Raw genomic sequence first — 19,634 nt, forward strand, 5'->3', positions numbered from 1 at the left:
GGTGAAGTGTGTAATTTTCAAATGTTAAAATACTTTCGCCATTCAGAACGAATGTGGTCTTGCATTATTTAAGCTAAATCCAGTGCATTGTATCGAGATGCATTTTTAAAAGTTCTATTGACTTGACGCAGTGTCTTAAAAACCTGATGCTTTTGCGCAAAGAGTGGCACAACAATCAAAAACTGCTACAAAAAAACAGTACAGACAGATGCAAAAATGCATTCGATGTGAATGGCCCTAATTTGTCCCATCTATGAAGTAGTCAGAAAAGTACACAATTAACATAAATTGTTCTCTAGCTTTACCAAGTTGAGGGAAATGCTCTGAAATTCACTTTAGATATGTCAAGTATTTAGTTTTGTTTTTCAGAAAACATTTTATTTAGGGCATTCGTCCTTGAAATGTTTATTATGTTCCAGACAAATCTGTGCTTAAAATCCAATGGTCTAGTTGAAATGTTAATTACAGGGATTTGTTAAGTATTGATTTTCTGTCTCAGTTATGCTAGTAATACACATAGAAATCAGAAGGAACTAAGTACAGATGCCATCCAGTTCTTATTTTCACTTGTACAGCAATTCTTAACCACCTAAAGTCTTTGAATACAAGTGGATAGCACAGTTTGGAACATGGTTTTGGTAGGCACAATCTTTTTTCAGTGAAGACATGAGGTATGTTCCGAATGGAATCCTAAAATACAGCGCAGTGTACAATTATACTGCCTACTATTTTTAAAAGTTGTATGTGAAGCAATGCATTATGCAACGACAAACATTTCAAAACAGCAGTACGCCACATTCAACCAACCTCATCACGTTCAGTGTTTAATTCAGCAAGATAAAACGTTTCTTTTTTTTAAAGCCAATTTTAAAAATAGCTTAACTCATTCAATTTGACTGCCAAGAGTTAAGAATGTGATGGTTAAAAATTGTGGCAGATTACTTGGATTCATTTGTTACACTGGAAAAGAGTACATTGAAAAAATAGTAGCATACGGTATTTCACTTTTTGCTCTGATGCACACTGCAAATGTAGTAGGTCTTCTAGTTATTTCACATATTTCAGGTATGAATACAGTTGTAGGCTATTCTAAACAAAACCATGTCGATTATAAAGACAAAAACTGACTCATACTGAAGGCTTGAAGAAGCAGATGGTGAAATAAGTTAAAAGATCTTGCTACAATAGGCTTGTTGCTAGACCATCTCTGATATGTGCACATATACAGATAAAAAAATAAAAATAACATTAAAATAGCAGTTCCCAGTTTACCCCTTACTGTGCTTTTATCCCTTGTTACCGGTTGTATTTCAGGCATCTGTATTGATCAAATCATCCGAATCCTTGGCGTCATCCCCAGCACTAGAGGAGTGGCTGCTGAGGTCAGCAACACCCGACTCGAGATCACTGCAGGTTAAAAGGTCATCAGGGTCACCGCTCCTGGATGGGGCTGCTGGCTCTAGTGGCAGTGTGAACGAAGGAGGGTGTCTTTCGCTTCTAGTGGTGGCAAAGTAGTCTAGAGGGCTGCCGAGTTCGACATCATTTGGAACTGGACGGTGGACACGTTCAGACAGCTTGTTGGGCTTCTTCCTCTCCCCTGGAGCTTTCTTCTCCTTCAGCTGGGCAAGTCTCTGTTTAGGTAAAGAAGTTAACACAGGTATGGTCAGTTTATGAAGGGAACAAGGAAGATGGTAGGCCAACATAGTAGTTCAACATTCAGCAGCAAAGAGAGGTGAGTTCAGTTTCAAACTTTAATGATGTAAGCAAATGATTTCATACTGATATGGATGCTGTTAGGTGGGTGCTAGAAGGCTAGTTAAATTATTTTCAATTGAGAAATGTATTGAAGTCAACATGAAACGTTTGCAACCCATTTTAATTCCATAATATGAAGGAATATTCACAAGAAAAACTGGTCTTTTCATGCCCGAATGAATGTGAATTTGTAGTCATTGGTGGAGGACTACCACCCGAAACACTGCTAGCACCCACCTTTGACTATTTGAGTGGGATGAGTAGGCAGAAGTTCAAATTCTCCTCCTGTGAGAGCATCTTGATATATCCCAATGAAATTGAGCATTATTTACTAATATTGCTGACCTCTAGTACATAAATATTAACCATTATTAAATTATTGTGTTAACTATTGGCTAGGTTTTGGAAAGGCTGCATAATCCAACAACAGCTTTATGATTCATATGTGATATTTATGCATGCATGTGTATGCCTTGTCCAGCGTCCGTCTCCCGTGGTACCTCCTGGTGGGTGCTAAGCTCCTCCTCCAATTGTTGTGACTCCTCCCTCACTGCATTCAGGCAATCAGCTGGAGACTGATTTGATCCCATACTTTTCTCTTCTCGGCCGTACATTCCCTTCCAGAACCTAGATCATTTCCATGTTATAAAATCAGTTCAAGTTATATTCTTCCTGTGTTGAGTCCTTGATCAAATTAGCTATTTATATATGAGCTATGAGTTTGTTATTAGATTTTTAATAATAGGGCTGTCAATAAATAAAACATTTTCACCATATTAGCTTCATGATGTGCCGAATCTGCCGATTAGTTAATCGCAATTAATCACATATCATTAATTACTGAGAAAGGCCCCAAAATAAAGATAATTTAGTATATAATAATTTTAATAATACTAAATATAACATATATTAAATATTATGAAGCAGATATTTCAAATACATTATATCATGTACTGTGGCAGCAAACAAGCATTTAGACAATTAAAAAATTATAAAGCAATCAAAATATTGTTTATTTTATCTCCAAATCAATGAATATAACCCTTTTATTGGTCTAAGTCTATCTCTAGTTTGGGGTTTGGGTTGGAAGGTACAGTTTATAAAATATGCATTCTTTACTGTATTACAGCCTCTACAGCTGAAAACAACTTGCTTTACAACTCGCTTTTGGCGCCCCTCCATGGACAATTTCATGCAAATACGCCCAACAACAGTTACCGCTTTGGTCACAGGGTGCAGTGTTTCGCATTTCAGACCGATTTTAGCAAAAGAAAAGCCATTCCGTGTTTCCATTTTACTGTGAGATTAGTCTGCATTTGTGGAAGGCTGCGCTGCCTGTTGCTTTGTTGGTTTGACGAGACACATTGCCTGAATAGAGGTACGCTGACTGCCCCCAAAAACATCCAAGGTGGTACATCAAGCTTGAATTGCTCCTATGGTAGGAACATTCTACATTACGAAATGAACCAGGGTTGGACTGGTAATCTGGCATACCGGGAAAATTCCCGGTGGGCCGACGCAGTTTGGGGCCGATCAGGGGCATACTGGTCATCGGAAGAACAGAGCAGGCCGGTGGGTCGGCCGCGAAACGGACCGAATAGGCCATGATAAGCAAAATGAGCCGCTGCGTTATGCATAACGGACCACAAAACTGGAATTAACATACAGGTAGGGGGCATGATTAACTGCATAATTTTTTTAATACATTATTTGTAATTTCATTAAATCACACTAAATTAAGTTAAATCGACAGCCCTAATTTTTATTGTTATGTTATTATTAGGGCTGTCGATTTAACGCGTTAATTCAGTGCGATTAATTTGACTGAAAATAACGCGTAAAAAAAATGTATGCAATTAATCGCAATGCCCGCAATGATATGGAAGATTCCTGAGAAATGCAAGCTTGTAGTACCACCTGTTTACTCCAGAGTAACAAACATGTGTTACGTTCTTGCATTCAAACCACTTGGAGTGCAAATCCGAACTAAGGGATCTCAAGATGTGTTCTAAGTATTAAACTATATTTAACATGACACAGTGACCTAAACATTTTGTGTTTATGACGCAACGCACGAGACGCTACACAAGCATGTCTGACTCAGGTGTAAATTGATTAAACAAGCCCTCATAATAAATCTCCAACTGATTGACAAATTCACTTTTGATTGCTGTGAACTGTGTGCCAATGATTGGCTTATGTTCAGTAATATGGTAGTAAACGATACATTGTATTCTAAAGCCGCTTTTTATATCGTCTTTTTAATGATTAACTCTTCTGCTACAAGAATGTAATGCATTTTAATTATCTGAATATTTTATATATATATATATATATATATATATATATATAACTATGTATCATTATTTCATCATTACATTACATCATGTAATTAATTCAGCTTAAAAAATTTAATCGATTGACAGCCCTAGTTATTATATTTTTAAATCTGACCAACAAAATATTAACCTTCTCTAAGATTAAACATCTTTTGAGTTTGAATCGTCTGAATTTATTTTTAATAAATTCAGAATAAATGTGAATGGTGCTTGCCTGTGCAAAACTCCCCATCCCAAGGCATTGCTATGCAGTTGCTAGGGCATTATAGGTGGTTGTAGGGCATTTCTAGGCTGATATTGTACATGTCTGTAGCACAAATAGTGTGGGCCAAATTTAAATTCTTAAGGTTAGGGGTTCAATCAAATCCCTAACCCTATGCATGAGCAAAAAGTAGTTGTGATGCTTGCTTTAGCACCACTAACAATTCATGCAAAAAAATGAAAAGCCAACAATTGAACCCAAATGAGTCAGTCAAGCCATATAAGTTAAATATGTGTCATAAAGAAAACAGATTTTTCTTTCATCTTCCTACTTTACTTAAAACTTTACTTTCAGTTTAAGTGCCTTTCTGAGAGGCAGAGAATGCACTAAGATATCATTGCAAACGATTTGTAATACAAGCCCAAACAACTTTGTCATTCTTCTGGAGCTTTGTCACCTCTGAAGCAATTCAGAATCAAGCATGTGTCATGAACACTATACAAGAGGAAGTGAAAGAAATCATGTAATGGAATCAGGGCTGTTTTGGTCTGCTTGACTTACTTGAAGCAATAGGCAGTGGTTAGAGGTTTGAGAACACCCTGTGTCTGGCTGTGGTCTGTTCTGTACAGAGGGTTTGTGTATTCTGCTCGCTTCTCCCACAGGTGAGGCCAAAAAGAGTGTGTTCGCTCTTGTAACCTGTATGCATACAGGGGGAAATTGAAATGGAAAACTAGGTCATAGAAGGTACTGAAACCAAGTTGGTCTAACAGCTATACTGGAGAGTTTAATGCTTTAAGCTTTAAAGGAATAATTCGCCCAAATATCTAATTTGGACATTATTTACTCAACCTTGTGTATTTCCAAATCCATATGACTTTATTTTTTTCAGTGAAACACAAAAGGAAATGTTATACAGAACAGCAGCCTTAGTCACGTTAACCTTTGCATCTTTTCCATACAATAAAAGTGAATGGTGACTGAGGTTAACACTGTCCAACATCTTCTTTTGTGTTCCACAGAGGAAAGAAAGCCATACACGACTTTCAACATGAACAACATCAAGGTAAGGAGATGACAGATTTTGAATACAGCAATAATTAACAGATTTGATCATAACCACAGATGTTTCTGACAGACAAAGAAGTGTAGAAACGCCAATATGTCCTGACTTTGGCAAATCACGAACTCCTTGTATCATTGAGGTAGAAACATCTATGAACACTGTCTGTGAAGTTTCTATGACCAAAAAATGTTTGGTGTTCTTACTTTAAATCTCTTCTCTCTTTCTGGCAATTCCCAATAAAGTTCCCATATTGGCAGGAGTAGATGTGTGTGTGAAGCTGTATGAGGAATCGCTCATTGAACTCAAATGCACAGGGGAATTGCTGCTTCAGCTGCCACACACACTCCAGAAACTGGTCCATGACAGGAGAAATCTCCTTAGGGTCACCATCAAGGTGACCATACCTGAGTGGAGAAGATGCATAATGAATGATTAATGCACCTCAGAACAGGGGTGACACCAGAAAGTGGTACAAAGAGGAAATGGTAAATATGTAGCCAAAGCGCATGCATCATTCCTTTTAGTTTGTCATAAGTTAGAATAGCATAAAACAGCATTTCCAACCCATTTTACTTCCATATTGTAATGTATTTTGGTATGAAACAAGATATTCAACGGAAAACAAATTCAATTGGGGCTTGCATGGGAATGTAAAAGTGGGCGTTTTATACTACAAAGCCAGTTTTCAGCCTATTTTTAATGACTACTCTCCTGAAAGCCTGCCAGCACCAACATTTGAGAAGCTTTTTGACCAGGACGTGGAGGCTTTGTTTTCAAATCGATATTTGCTATTGTTGTCATGTTTACAATGCATATTAACTACTAGCAACGTTAGAGGAATATTTCAGGTTCAGTACAAGTTAAGCTCAATTTGTGGCATAATGTTGATTACTACAAAAAAACAAAATAACTTATCCCTCCATTTCTTAAAAAAAAAAGCAACAAATCGATGTTAAAGTGAGGCACTTTCAATGGATGTGAATGGGGCCAATTTTTGAAGTGTCATTTTGTAATGACAGTTTAGAGAAGTGCGATGCTTATAATTTTCTAAAAGCACTTGCATACATTTTTCTGATAACACTTGTGTATTATTTGAGTTTTGGGGATTGCGCTATACGTCATCTGTAAAATTGGCTATAACTTTAGACGGAAAAGGTTAGTAAGAAATTGCAACACACTAAAATCATGTCAACACACATATAGTTTATGTATTGTGGCTATACTTTTGAAACAGTGAGTAGTTTAATGTTTACATATTGGCCCCCATTCACTTCCATTGTAAGTGCTTCATGGTAACCCAGATTTGTTATTTTTTCTCTTTTTGGCATGCCCAATATGCTCTAAGTCATCATGGTGGCTTGTTGAGCGCGTTACCGTGGAGACCTAATGCACGTGGAGGCTCGTGCTATTCTCTGCGCCATCCATGCACAACTCTCCACGTGCCCCACCAAGAGCGAGAACCACATTATAGCGACCATGAGGAGGTTAACCCAACATGACTCTACCCACCCTAGCAACCAGGCCAACTGGTCACTCATCACACACTGGATTCGAACTTGCAACTCCAGGTGTGTTAGTCAGCACCTAATATAGTGCTCATGGCCTAGGCAGTGTCAGATAGTAGTCAGAGAATGTTATTAAATTGATTATGACAAAAATAAATCTTTGGAATAACGTGCACTAATGAAATCACATTTAAACCAAGGAAATGTACTCAAAGTAAATAGGGTCAATTCTGATTTAATGTAATAAGGAAAATTATTTGTAATATATAAAAATATAAAATAATACTTTTTTGATACACTAAACATTATGACATCTCTATATGTCTTGCAAACTTATAAAACTCACAGACTTGCATAAGTCAACCAAGCACTGCATACATACTATAACCGATGGTTTAGTCATGCAATGGACTGAGGAATGATGCCTTTTCTGGTCTCACATGTTATCCTTACAAGATGTACACAGAAAATTCACAGAAACCTCTACTTCAGTCAATTACTCAATTCAAGGAATTTAATTCAAGTAATTTGTGTGGGATGTCCAACATGTGAGGCCAGAAACGCACAAAATTCATGGGAGTGAAATGTGAAGCACAAACCTGTGGGAAAATTTGTGTCCAAATGACACCCAGTCCTTCTCTATAAGAACCTAGTAGCGAAGAGAGACATATGCTCAAGACTGACGAATATACACCAAAAAAGAACATCATAAAAATCATCATCAAATGCACTGTATTTTTACCATCAGCCCTTTGATAGTTCTGTAGTATGGATCTAGTAGCACACTAGCTACTGAACATGCTTGAGCTGTTCTGTCCCATCCGTCTGAACAGTGGACCAGAACACTCACTCCGTCCTCTGACAATGCCTGTGGACACACATAAATGTGTGATTACAGCAATCATACCCTGTTGCTCTTAACAAAATGTTCTGGGGTAAATACAAGTTAGGCACAATCAACAGCATTTGTGGCATAATGTTGATATATATATTTAGACTCCTCCCTTTTTTACTGAAAAAACTATAGCCGCAAGACATAAACATTATACATGTTAACATGATTTTAGTGTGATAGAATCTCTGTTCTACATAATTGTAGTATGATAAAATTGCTTACCAGGATTACAGTATATACCGGCATTACGTTGTCATGTAATTTTTGATATAACTTGACACAGATAAGGTTAGTAAGCATTTTAATAACACTAAAATCATGTAAACATGCATAATGTTTATGTCTTGTGGCTACACTTTTGAAACTGTGTGTTTTTTAACGTTTATGAGCTGGCCCAATGTAACCGGTGATGCTTGACCCACTCAGAGCGAGATTTGAACCGGCATCGGCTGGCATGGGAGGCGGGTGCACTAACGAGGCTTAAGGCAACAGCCTCTAGCGTCAATCGCTAGTGTGCCTCTTGAGGCCAGAGGAGTGAGGTTTACACATACCGCACAGCTATCACGTACCAGCTGGCTCCCGTTACACTCTCCCCCCTAAACCTCACTCCCATCCGGGTCAAGGCACCACTGTAACAGGTCCTGCTCGACTTGCTCCAAGCTGGATTCGAAACAACATCAGCAGGCAGGGGAGGCGGGTGCGCTAACGAGGAGGCTAAAGGCTACAGCATCTAGCATCAGTCGCTAGTGAGCCTCTTGAGGCCAGAGAAGTGAGGTTTACAAATAACGCACAGCTGTCACATACCAGCTGGCTCCCGTAACACTCACCCACTAAACCTCACCCCCATCTGGGTCAATGGCACCACTGTATTCAGTCCTGCTCGACCCACTCCCAGGGGGATTCGAACCGTGTCAGTCGGCATGGGAGGGGGGCATGCTAACGAGGCTGCTGCTGATCACTGATTTGTGTGTCAAGTTAATCAGTCTTTTTTTTCCTGAATTGTTTAGTTAAAAAAAATAAAAAAATATGTTTAAATGGTGTACTTGTCATGAAGCGTTATGCTGGGCTATTTTGTTTACATTTAGAAACATTGCATTTAATTTAAAGCTTTCTTAGGGGTCCTGCCTTTGCGATGAAGACTCCAGCATCTAGCACCGCTTTAATGTGTTTGAGCCACCCAGAGTTCTCTAGACCCCACAGGAAATCACTCATGGACGGAGCTGCGAGACCACCAACTGATAAACAAGGACAGAAATGGCACATTTTTTCGTACGGACAACAAAGCAAAAAACTGCTGAATGAGACTGTGTAGCACAAATAAATATGAATCTATCTACCATCTATTAGCTTCTGTTGGCTGTTCCTCATCACATGAATGTTTTCAATGCCGGTGAACTGCAGTTTTATGTTAGTGTAGTGGTCTTCATTCTCATAGCCCTTCCCTGCAGCACGATTTGCCATTGCGTTCAGCTGGAAATAATCACAGCATAGCAGTGTTTCAAAGTCATGACATTTATTATTATTTGCATTATGCTCAGTGGTTCCTTTACTCGCCCTCACGTCATTCCAAACCAGTATGACTTTCTTCCGTGAAACACAAAAAGATAGGCTGAATGTGAATGTTGACTGAGTCCAAGTATAACATCTCTTATTTTGTTTTACATTAGAAAAAAGTAATACGGGTTTGAAACACATGAAGGTGAGTAAGTGATGACAGAATGTTCATTTTTGGGTGAACTATCACTTTAAATGCGATTTTCAGTTGAATTTCCCTACACAATTAGCTTAGACAACTTTCAAACGATGTCATGTAAATCTCGACAGCCTGTCAAACCTGTATTTTCACTTGTTTTTTTTGTGACTCTTCACCTTTGGCCTTGTGTCCACCACATACATGAACTCGCTGACAGGGTTCGACTTCATAATGGCCATCAGCATCTGCTCATCATCTGAGGAACGTGCACTGAATCCAGAAAGAGGCTGACTGCTCCGACAGATAGACGCCTAGATAAGCAATGGTGTGACACATTTAGCTCAACCTACTATGTTATTTAGATCTGTATATAATGTAAGAAGCATGCATATGCTAAAAACATTTAAAGCTTTAAAAGGAAACAATTTTGCACTTACACTGGTGTCCCTGTGGAAGTAGGAGAGAACAGGAAGACGTCCTCGACTCCGAAACTTGGCACTACCCACAATGACAGCAGGTGAGGCTGATTTTGGCACAAACAGCTCCGATGGGTAAGTGTCACACAGCTGTCATTCAAAATATACTGATTAGAACTGCTTTATTGCTTTACATGCAAGAAATAGTTCAACCAAATATGACAATTCTGCCATAATTTACTCAACCTCATGTTGTTCCAAACCCAACAAAATAACAATATTATATATATATATATATATATATATATATATATTTTATTTTTTTTTATAAATACGCTGGACCATTTTTTCAATAAATGGCTGCAGGCACGTGTGGACGGGGTGGCTCTAGGGGCTCGAGCCCCTGCCCTTTTGCTGAAGTGCCCCTACAATGAGCCGTGGCATAGGAATAGTGAAATTACATTTTTATTTTTTAATGTTTAATAATAATAATAATAATAGGTAGGGGCGTAAAATGCATCAATATTATGCCGAAACGATGCGTAGATTACAAAATGTAATAATCAATTATAATCACTATAATAATAATAATACACACACAATAATACACACACTGCTACAGAGGCTGTCTCAGATTTCACTTTCACAACAGACACAGAGCGTGTGAAACAAGCGCACACTTTAAATTAAGAAAGATTAGGTTTGGTTTCTGCCTCGTTCAGAATTGCGTGTCTTTATAAGCAAAATTAGTTCATTGTTGTTTTTTCCTTCTCCAATTCCGATATATTATGCACATTGAGGAATATTTGGAGAATACACTTGGAAAGGTAGGCAACATACTGCACCTTTACTCGTGATCATTATTTGTCCTTAGGATGTTACACACCATTACATTTTTATTTCTGTGAGCCTGCTTGGTTTAAAGATCAGACTTATCTGCCTTCATACTCTGGTAGCCAAAAGTTTGGAATAATGTACAGATTTTGCTCTTATGGAAAGATATTGGTACTTTTATTCACCAAAGTGGCATTCAACTGATCACAATGTATAGTCATAACATTAATAACGTGAAAAATTACTATTACAATTTGAAAAGAATGTTCATAACCTCTTAAACTACTTTCAATGAGTTCTCATCAAAACATCCTCTACATGCAGCAATAACAGCTTTGCAGATCCTTGGCATTCTAGCTGTCAGTTTGTCCAGATACTCAGGTGACATTTCAACCCACACTTCCTGTATCACTTGCCATAGATGTGGCTGTCTTGTCGGGCACTTCTCACGCACCTTACAGTCTAGCTGATCCCACAACAGCTCAATGTGGTTGAGATCCATATCATGCATTTCCAATTATCTGGTGTCCAATGTCTGTGTTTCTTTGCCCATTCTAACATTTTCTTTTTGATTTTCTGTTTCAAAAGTGGCTTTTTCTTTGTAATTCTTCCCATAAGGCCTGCAACCCTGAGTCTTCTCTTTACTGTTGTACATGAAACTGGTGTTGAGCGGGTAGAATTCAATGAAGCTGTCAGCTGAGGACATGTGAGATGTCGATTTCTCATACTAGAGACTCTGATGTACTTATCCTCTTGTTTAGTTGTACATCTGGCCTTTCACAACTCTTTCTGTCCTATAGTGTACACCTTTGCATGACATCTTCAGTTTTTGGCAATTTCAAGCATTGTATAGCCTTCATTCTTCAAAACAATGATTGACTAACAAGTTTCTAGAGAAATATGTTTCTTTTTTGCCATTTTTGACCTAATATTGACCTTAAGACAAGCCAGTCTATTGCATACTGTGGCAACTCAAAAACAAACAAAAGATGAAAGTACCAATTTCCATCCTAAACAGCAAAATCTGTACATTATTCCAAACTTTTATCCGCTAGTGTAGATTACAGATTTCACTTTTATTTCAATGATTGTTTCAGTAACTGTTCACGTGATAATATTCAAATCTTATACGGATAATCAGCGGTCTACTTAATGTCTGTTTGAGTTAGTTTACATAAAGTCAGACATGATATTATCCTTTATTCATATTGGCTCCATAATTAATGTAAAAACAGTATTATTTTCTTTTTTTTAATTATGACCCAAACCTCCCTATACTCCATAAATACAAAGAATATTCAGAAAAGATTCTGAATCTTCTTACACTTGTGCATTCTTCTGTTCAACACAATGTATTGTGCATTTTTTTCTTTTCCATTTTGAACCAGTGAATGTTTTTTTTTTTTTTTAATCAATGTTCCTGTATAGTGCAAATTTTCCCACCATTAATATTTTCGTATTTCACATATTTTGGAAATAATTATGAAGCCTAATATTTTGATACATTAACAGACCTACCTACTCCATTCTACTCCCAGTATGACACAGACTGTTCTTGAAACGACTATCCTTATCAGCACAAATCCCTCTTACTTTTCAACTACTGATGAATGCAGAGGAGCTATGACTGGGACTCCGACAGGTAAGGTTAACTTGTAGCAAACAAACGAACAAACATAATCGGCTAACTTGTAGTGGTACATCCTTGTGTACATGTTAAATTAACGTTTCTGTGTGCAGTGACATAGTCCTATAAACTGGGACCTATGTAACGTTAGATATTGTTTGGATGTATGGCTATAGATAGCTAGCTAAATCGATGCTAAAAATGTTTTAAGGTTAACAGTAACTGATCAAGAATAACGTACATTAAACTAGTTATCTTGTTAAACAGTGCTTATCATTAGGGTTGTCTGAAGTAACAGTTTAGCTTTCCTGTTTTCTTTTCCTCTTCACATTAATGTTATAGCCTCTGCCCCTGCCAACCCTGGCATGAGGAGACCAGAAGGCTCAGGAGATGAGTCTTTGAGTCTGAAAAAAAGTCAACAAACTGAAAAAATAAAACCAAAGTTTTTTTTGAGGTAATATGTAATGTTTGTAATCTTGTTAAAACGAATTTCATAAAATGGGTATAGAAAAAGGTTTAGGAACCGGTATCGAAGTCAAGATTTTTTTTTACAATACACAGCCACGAACCATTTTGGTACATAAAGCCCACTTTTTACAATCCAATCAATTCCCATTAAATAAAATCAAGTCCTGCTGCAGGTCTGTTTAAAGATCCAGAACAGCTAAAATCACTTATGTCCCTTTAAACTGGTATATGAAAAAAAACAATTACACACCTCATCTTTGATTCATTAACTTGCTTTTCACTCTGTGATAGGTGTAACTCAAAAACTGATGCCTTAATTTTTATGGAAATAGACGTCCTGTAATAAATTAACGAATAATTACTACAGAGTACTGAGGCCATACTGACTCTGTATTCATGATTGGCTTCTGTGACATGCCAGAGGTTTCTAGGTATTCCCATTCGGCTGAATTCTGCCTTCAGGTCGATGAAGCCCCAGGCCTTTTCCCTTAACTCTTTATCCAAGTTAGGGTTGTAAAAGAAGCAAAACAGCTCTCCATAGCGTTCTGCAATGGTAAAGAGATGTAAGAAGTTAATGAGTTTGCAAGTCCCATGGACGAAACTCACAAAGCTCCATTTAATTTTGCCCTGATTTCATGCATGCACTATTTTCATAATGCACTGTGATGCAATAGCTCAGACCTAACAATATCGGAGCAAAAAAGGCACAGTGTTAGCTTTTCACAGAAAAAAAATCTAATGTATGGAGCATTATCCATGTTTTGCCAATTAATGGGTTGAAAAGACTGAGTGCACTTGTGAAAAGGATTCTATTTTACATTCTTGTAATTTAACAGTTTGTTTTTTATTTTTTTTTTACTAATTATATTATCAGCATAACAATTTGAGTTTAAATGTGCACTTCAAAATAACATGGTCTTAATGTTTGGTGTGCTAAACATTTGCTTTAATAACATCATGCACTGGAGCTGACATAGTCTCCACAAGTTTGTTGCATGTTATCTCAGCATTATTGGACAACACATGATATACTGTATATTATCATATATGGTTTTCACTGGTTTCATATTTCAAAATTAGTCATCTACATACACTAACACAAAGAGTAGTGGAATGCCCATGTGTACAAATATGCTCAAATATATTAACTATTTTATATGTTTATATGTGGCTATAGATCAGATTTCTGTATGTTCTAAAGATTATCTTGTGTGCTTTAACGGAAGCAAGGAAAACTGACTTTTTGTACAAAGAAATTACTGTATATGGTCAGTCTCTCAATTCGCTTAATTGATCAGTGACCAGAAATAGTGCAGAAACGTAAATATTTCTTATTCATTTTAAATCATAACGTTTCATTGTTAAACCTTTTACAAAATCCTAAGACTTGTTGTTTTGTTTGCCGTTTTAAATTTGATTTTGAATCCCCAATTTTTTATTTGGACTTAGGAACTGGTCCTTAGACAATAGATAAAATAATTTCTAGACTGTTTTTGATAACTCTATTAACCACCAAATACTGTACTTTTAATCCAAGAAATAGATTTAATCTAGAAAGTGGTCCTTAATCATGTTTAAAAATAATAATGAAACCCTAAAAGACCACCAAATCACTAATGTTTCACTAAGATGAAAGAAAGCAAATATATTTTCCATGTAGCCTTTAAATTTGCTCTCAAAGTAAAAACTCTCTGTTGGCACCATGTTATGTATTTACTCTCTGATTGTTGTCGAGTACTTTTTTGACCTGGCCATTTTTACTTCACCTGGGCGTGAAAGACGAGTGAGGGAGGCGTGCACATCTATGCAGTCCTTCTCCTCCGGGATCAGCAATCGGTATACATGAAAGTTCTTACAGCGGATAATAAGAGGACTACCAGATGGGTTTGTCGGGAGTCTCTCTACATTACTCATCAAACTGTGTAGAACCTATAGCAGAACAAGAGAGATTCAGTCAAAACTAAGTCCAAAAAAGGTTTTGGAGTTACTGATAAATGGATAGTTCACCTAAAAATAGAAATTCTCTCATAATTTACTCACCCTCATGCCATCCCAGATGTGTATGACTTTCTTTCTTCTACAGAACACAAAGGAAGATTTTTAGAAGATTATCTCAGCTCTGTATGTCCATACAGTAAATGGTGGCCAGAACTTTGAATCACCAAAAATCACATAAAGCATCATTAAAGTAATCCATAAGACTTAAATGGTTAAATTCATATCTTCTTAAGCTCTAAGATAGGCGTGGATGAAAAACAGATCAAAATGCATGTCCTTTTTTTACTACAAATCTTCACCATTGACCTAGCCCATATCGCCACCAGTATAGGTGGCAATATGCACAAAGATAAAAAATAAGAACAATGTGGAAGTGAAAGTGAGATTTGTAGTAAAAAAAACAAAAACAGTTTTGTTTCTTTTTCTTACCAACACCTATTATATCACTTCTGAAGACATTAATTTACTGGAGTCATTTAGATTAATTGTATGCTGCCTTTATATGGTTTTTGGAGCTTCAAAGTTCTGGCCACCATTTACTTGCACTGAATGGACCAACAGAGCTGAGATATTTTTCTAAAAATCTTAATTTGTGTTCTGCATAAGACAAAAGTCATAAACATCTGGGATGGCGTGGGAGTGAGTTTATGAGAACATTTTCATTTTTGGGTGAATTATCCCTTTAAGTAGACAAGTTTAAACAGAGAGACAGATCTAGACAGACAGAGCAAGGTAATTCCTCTCTAATAGTTAAATTAATTAATATTTTTTTTATATAAAAAAAAAAATACTTTTAGGACTACAGCTAGGTAAAGGCATGTTTAGACAGATTGATATATTTAGGAAAATCGTGTGCTAAATTTATGTTCAGCTACAAGGATCACACAAACAAGACCAAGATAAAGTAAGTTGGATTATTTTCAAGAGGAAGCTTCATTGTTGGCATGGAAGAGTTTGTTTCAGTACCTACCCAGGTCTCTTTGCGTGCTTCTGTGTTCTCCACAAATATAGTGTGAGTAGAGGAGAGGTACAATGTTCCCACCATAGACTTCCTGGGGGTCAGATTATTAATCATTCGTGCATTTTCCACCTGGAAGAACAATACATTCAATAATTTCTCAACATGCTACCAAGTAGTGCCTTGTGATTGTCATTTTGAGGTTGTATTAGAAATGTCTGTTTTGACTGAACAACAAAAGCACATTTTAAAATATCTTTATCTTCAAATAATTTAATTTTATATTAATTTTAAGAATTACACATTTCAATTTCATGACAAATTACATCCAATTGAATTGAGTAATCTGTAATAAAATTAACTACAAAAAAATATATATATATATATATATATATATATATATATTTTAGGTTTTATTTGTGTATTTTTCTAAAACCCTACACAATTCAATTTAATGGAATATATACAAATTGAAATGTGTTTCAGAATTGCCCTAAAATTATTTAATTAAACCATGCATACAATAAACTTGAAACTGATGTGCCTTGAAAATAAATGGTTAAGACCTGCTGACTTTTATCAGCTGTGATGAGGCAGAATTATTCACATATATTTTACAAAGCTCTGTATGTGAATGAAGATGTGGGGCTGTTATTGTGGCCTATCATCGGATTTATTCTGCGAACTCATTTATTAGTATTACGAAAAATCATTTTGTAGACAAAAATGACCTTTTTAATTAAACATATGCTATGCAAGGGAAAGAGGTGGGACGGATGAAATGCCGTATAGCGAGCGTCTAATGATAAAGGAAAGGACATAAGGGACATTAGACAGACAGCGCTACCTTTGGTGTTCTGATGTGCTCCATCCTAGAGACGCCGTCCAAATGATGCGCAGAAAATTAATCCGAACCTAACAGGGTATCGGGTGTTATTCAGGTCAGATAAATCGAACCGGACGTCGCATGTTGGTTACAGGCACATCATTTGATATTGGGAAGGCCAGTAGATACTGTAATTATAGCAATGGTTCTTGTGTCTGACTGTGTGGAGATCCGCTGTTCAGGCTGGTACACGATGGTCAACACACACAGACCGCACGCAACGAATCCTACTACAGCGAAGGCACGGCTCATGAATATTAACAACGTTATGTGACGTTTGCTCTATAGTCTTATCCAATTGGTTGGAAGGCAGCCATTTGTAGGTGGATTCTAGTCAAACGGCGAATTAAAGAATCCAACTAGGAAAAAGGATTGGCTCATTTATTTTAATTAGGGTATGTGACTGGAAGCTTTGGGGAAGTCACAACGTCACAAAAGCTTTTTTTAATATGCATGACTTTATCCTTCGAATAGAATTCGTAATTTCGCATACTGCAACAAAGGATTATTTTACAACGGCGCATGCGTACGTACGTACGCACGCATCCGTTTGGGCTCTCACAACCATCAGGACTGTATCATCATTTAAATATATCGCCCTTGAAAAGAATAAACACCGAGCAGGCAAAAATATCCCAAATAAAAGGCGGAAAAAAGACACGTCTCATTTGAGTACCGTATTTGCGTATATTTATTTATTACATAATATTTGGTCATGTTTATTAACTTTTACAATATAATTTCCTGTCGTGGCCAATCATTAATAATAAATAAATAAATAATTACACGATTCGTATTATAAATCACTATACTCCAGACGCAAGGGCTGACTCACGCACTGTTCTGTATTGTATCATGTGATTTTCAATCACACACGAGATTTGTTGACTAAATGCTGAAATAATTAGTATACTTCATATATCACAATTTAATATTCACAATACTTTTATGCTATTTCATTACATAATTTCAGAGTGGGTAAAAACGCATTACTTCTCAAATTATATGAAAATTTACATTTATGAAATTTCAAGTAAAATCATCTCACATTGTTTTCTTTCTTTTTTTCTTTTGTTTTTCTGTAGGTGCGACTTTTATCCTGTAGGTGGTGCTAACTTGACGGCGTTAAAATACTTAGGCTGAAATGGCATTTGCTTTAAAAAAAAAAATCCTTTGCATATTATGAATACATACATTTACTGTTGTAACATTTAATAATAACTTTAATAAATAATTGCATTACGTCATTAACAAACACCTTGCCTTATAACAGACCAGTACACCATGTACATTGAAACAAAAACACATAAGAACATATGAGACAAAGTTTCATGACTTTTCTATATCAATGAACCCATACTACTGAGTGGTGATTATATTCATTATTGTTTTGCTTATAGAATTAAATTAAAGCATGGAAGTTTTTATAGAGTGTCAACTGGAATTCTGTTTGACCATACAATAGAAGTGCATGTTTGTAAGGGAGGTGTGAATGCTTTGTGAGGTTACGTAATCTATGTGCAGTTCTCCCATTCACTCTGATCAGGCTGTTTATTTAGAGATGCCGCATGGTTAGAATCAAAGCTGGAATGTTTTGGCTGAGCTTAAACCTTAACTGTTGTGGCTGTACAGTTTGGGACCAGATGTACATTTATTTTGGTTATGGAAAAGTGTCTCTCCTGCCATTCCTTTCCCTTTCCCTCTATTAATGCCCATTTTTACTGTAAACCAGGTTTATGGAACTGACCTTCAGAGACTAATATATCCTTCATTGTTGTTTATTTATGGTTGTTTTAAATGTATATTATTATTATCATCACACTTTCAACACTGAAGTAACTATGTGACAGTCAAGATTCAGGTTTTCTCTCTCAAACATGACACGTGTGCAAACCTTTGGCATGATTATAGTTGATAAAGATGCATATAATCATTGATTTGACATGGATAATACAAGTTTCATGAAAGTAGACTTTTACTGTGTGTTTTATGCTTAAAGCCATAGTTAATCCAAAAATGAAAATTATCTTATCATTTACTCACCCACCCTCATGCCATCTCAAACGTGTATGACTTTCTTTCTTTTGCAGAACATAAAGCCTAAATTTAGAAGCAGGTGTGTAAAAATTACTCAAAAATTATGCTTAAGTGAAAGTATGGATACTGAGTGAAAAGTTTACTCAATTAAAAGTCCAAGTGTCTAGCAAAAAAATACTTGAGTAAAAGCAAAAAAGTATTCACAAAAGTACTTAAGTATTAAAAAAGTAAAAGTAACTTTTTTCCCTTGCTAGAATGAAATCAACAGAGGAGATTGTGTGAGAGAGGATGTTGTTAAATTTGATTAATTTGTTAAGTCACCTTTTTACTGTCTCTGACGACTGTCGTATTTCTCCCCCAGTGACATTCGCAACCTGTTCAAAGAATAATTTTACAATAACTACATTTTTACTAAATACATTTTATGAGGCCTGTTGTATGTAACATGGCAATTTCCTGGTGAAATGTACTAGAGGCTCTACAACAACAACTTTTATTCACTGTCCCACAAACCACGAGTACAACAGCAGATTATCAGTACATGAACACTTACTTTTCGCTCAGTTCCTTACACAATGCTATCTTATGACATATAAATACTTTTACTATAGCGCATGACTCATTTCATGTTTACATTAAATAAGCAACTACATTTACAAGCTTGTTTGAATGTGATCAAATTGCACGGTAGCTCAACTGATGGAGTGTTGCATACATGAAACAAAGAACTGGGGGTACGAGTCCTGAAGAGCACGCTAGTCAACACGTGAGCCGATAGTGTCTTCTAAACAACACAAAATGATGTGGCTGATTCAGAAATTGTATTTTTCATGTCACATTTGCTTTTTATGACACTATCAGTTAGGTTTAGGTTTATGGTAGGGAGGTCGGTTTTGTTCATTTAAATCTCGATAGAACATTAATCTTAAAAAAATCTATTTTTTCCGAGAGCAATTAC

General features: G+C 36.4%; 1 protein-coding gene across 2 annotated transcripts; it reads right to left on the reverse strand.

The window, feature by feature from the left end:
• Positions 1-100: 100 nt before the first annotated feature.
• Positions 101-16,830, reverse strand: LOC127651758 (myotubularin-related protein 7-like). Of its 2 annotated transcripts, none has more exons than XM_052137763.1 (14): positions 16,601-16,830; positions 15,766-15,885; positions 14,564-14,726; positions 13,185-13,342; positions 9,890-10,018; positions 9,629-9,763; positions 9,097-9,229; positions 8,885-8,994; positions 7,607-7,732; positions 7,464-7,513; positions 5,563-5,763; positions 4,858-4,992; positions 2,256-2,382; positions 101-1,631 (listed from the first exon to the last, which is right to left on the reverse strand). In XM_052137763.1, exons 1-14 carry the CDS (start codon positions 16,622-16,624, stop codon positions 1,311-1,313), a joined length of 1,932 nt encoding a protein of 643 aa, XP_051993723.1. In that variant the 5' UTR covers positions 16,625-16,830; the 3' UTR covers positions 101-1,310. The 2 variants fall into 2 exon arrangements, with proteins under 2 accessions (XP_051993723.1, XP_051993724.1); XM_052137764.1 differs by having other exon boundaries at positions 1,435-1,631; positions 2,228-2,382.
• Positions 16,831-19,634: the final 2,804 nt, after the last annotated feature.

Source organism: Xyrauchen texanus, chromosome 11, assembly GCF_025860055.1.
Source record: "Xyrauchen texanus isolate HMW12.3.18 chromosome 11, RBS_HiC_50CHRs, whole genome shotgun sequence".
NCBI classification, from domain to species: domain Eukaryota; kingdom Metazoa; phylum Chordata; class Actinopteri; order Cypriniformes; family Catostomidae; genus Xyrauchen; species Xyrauchen texanus.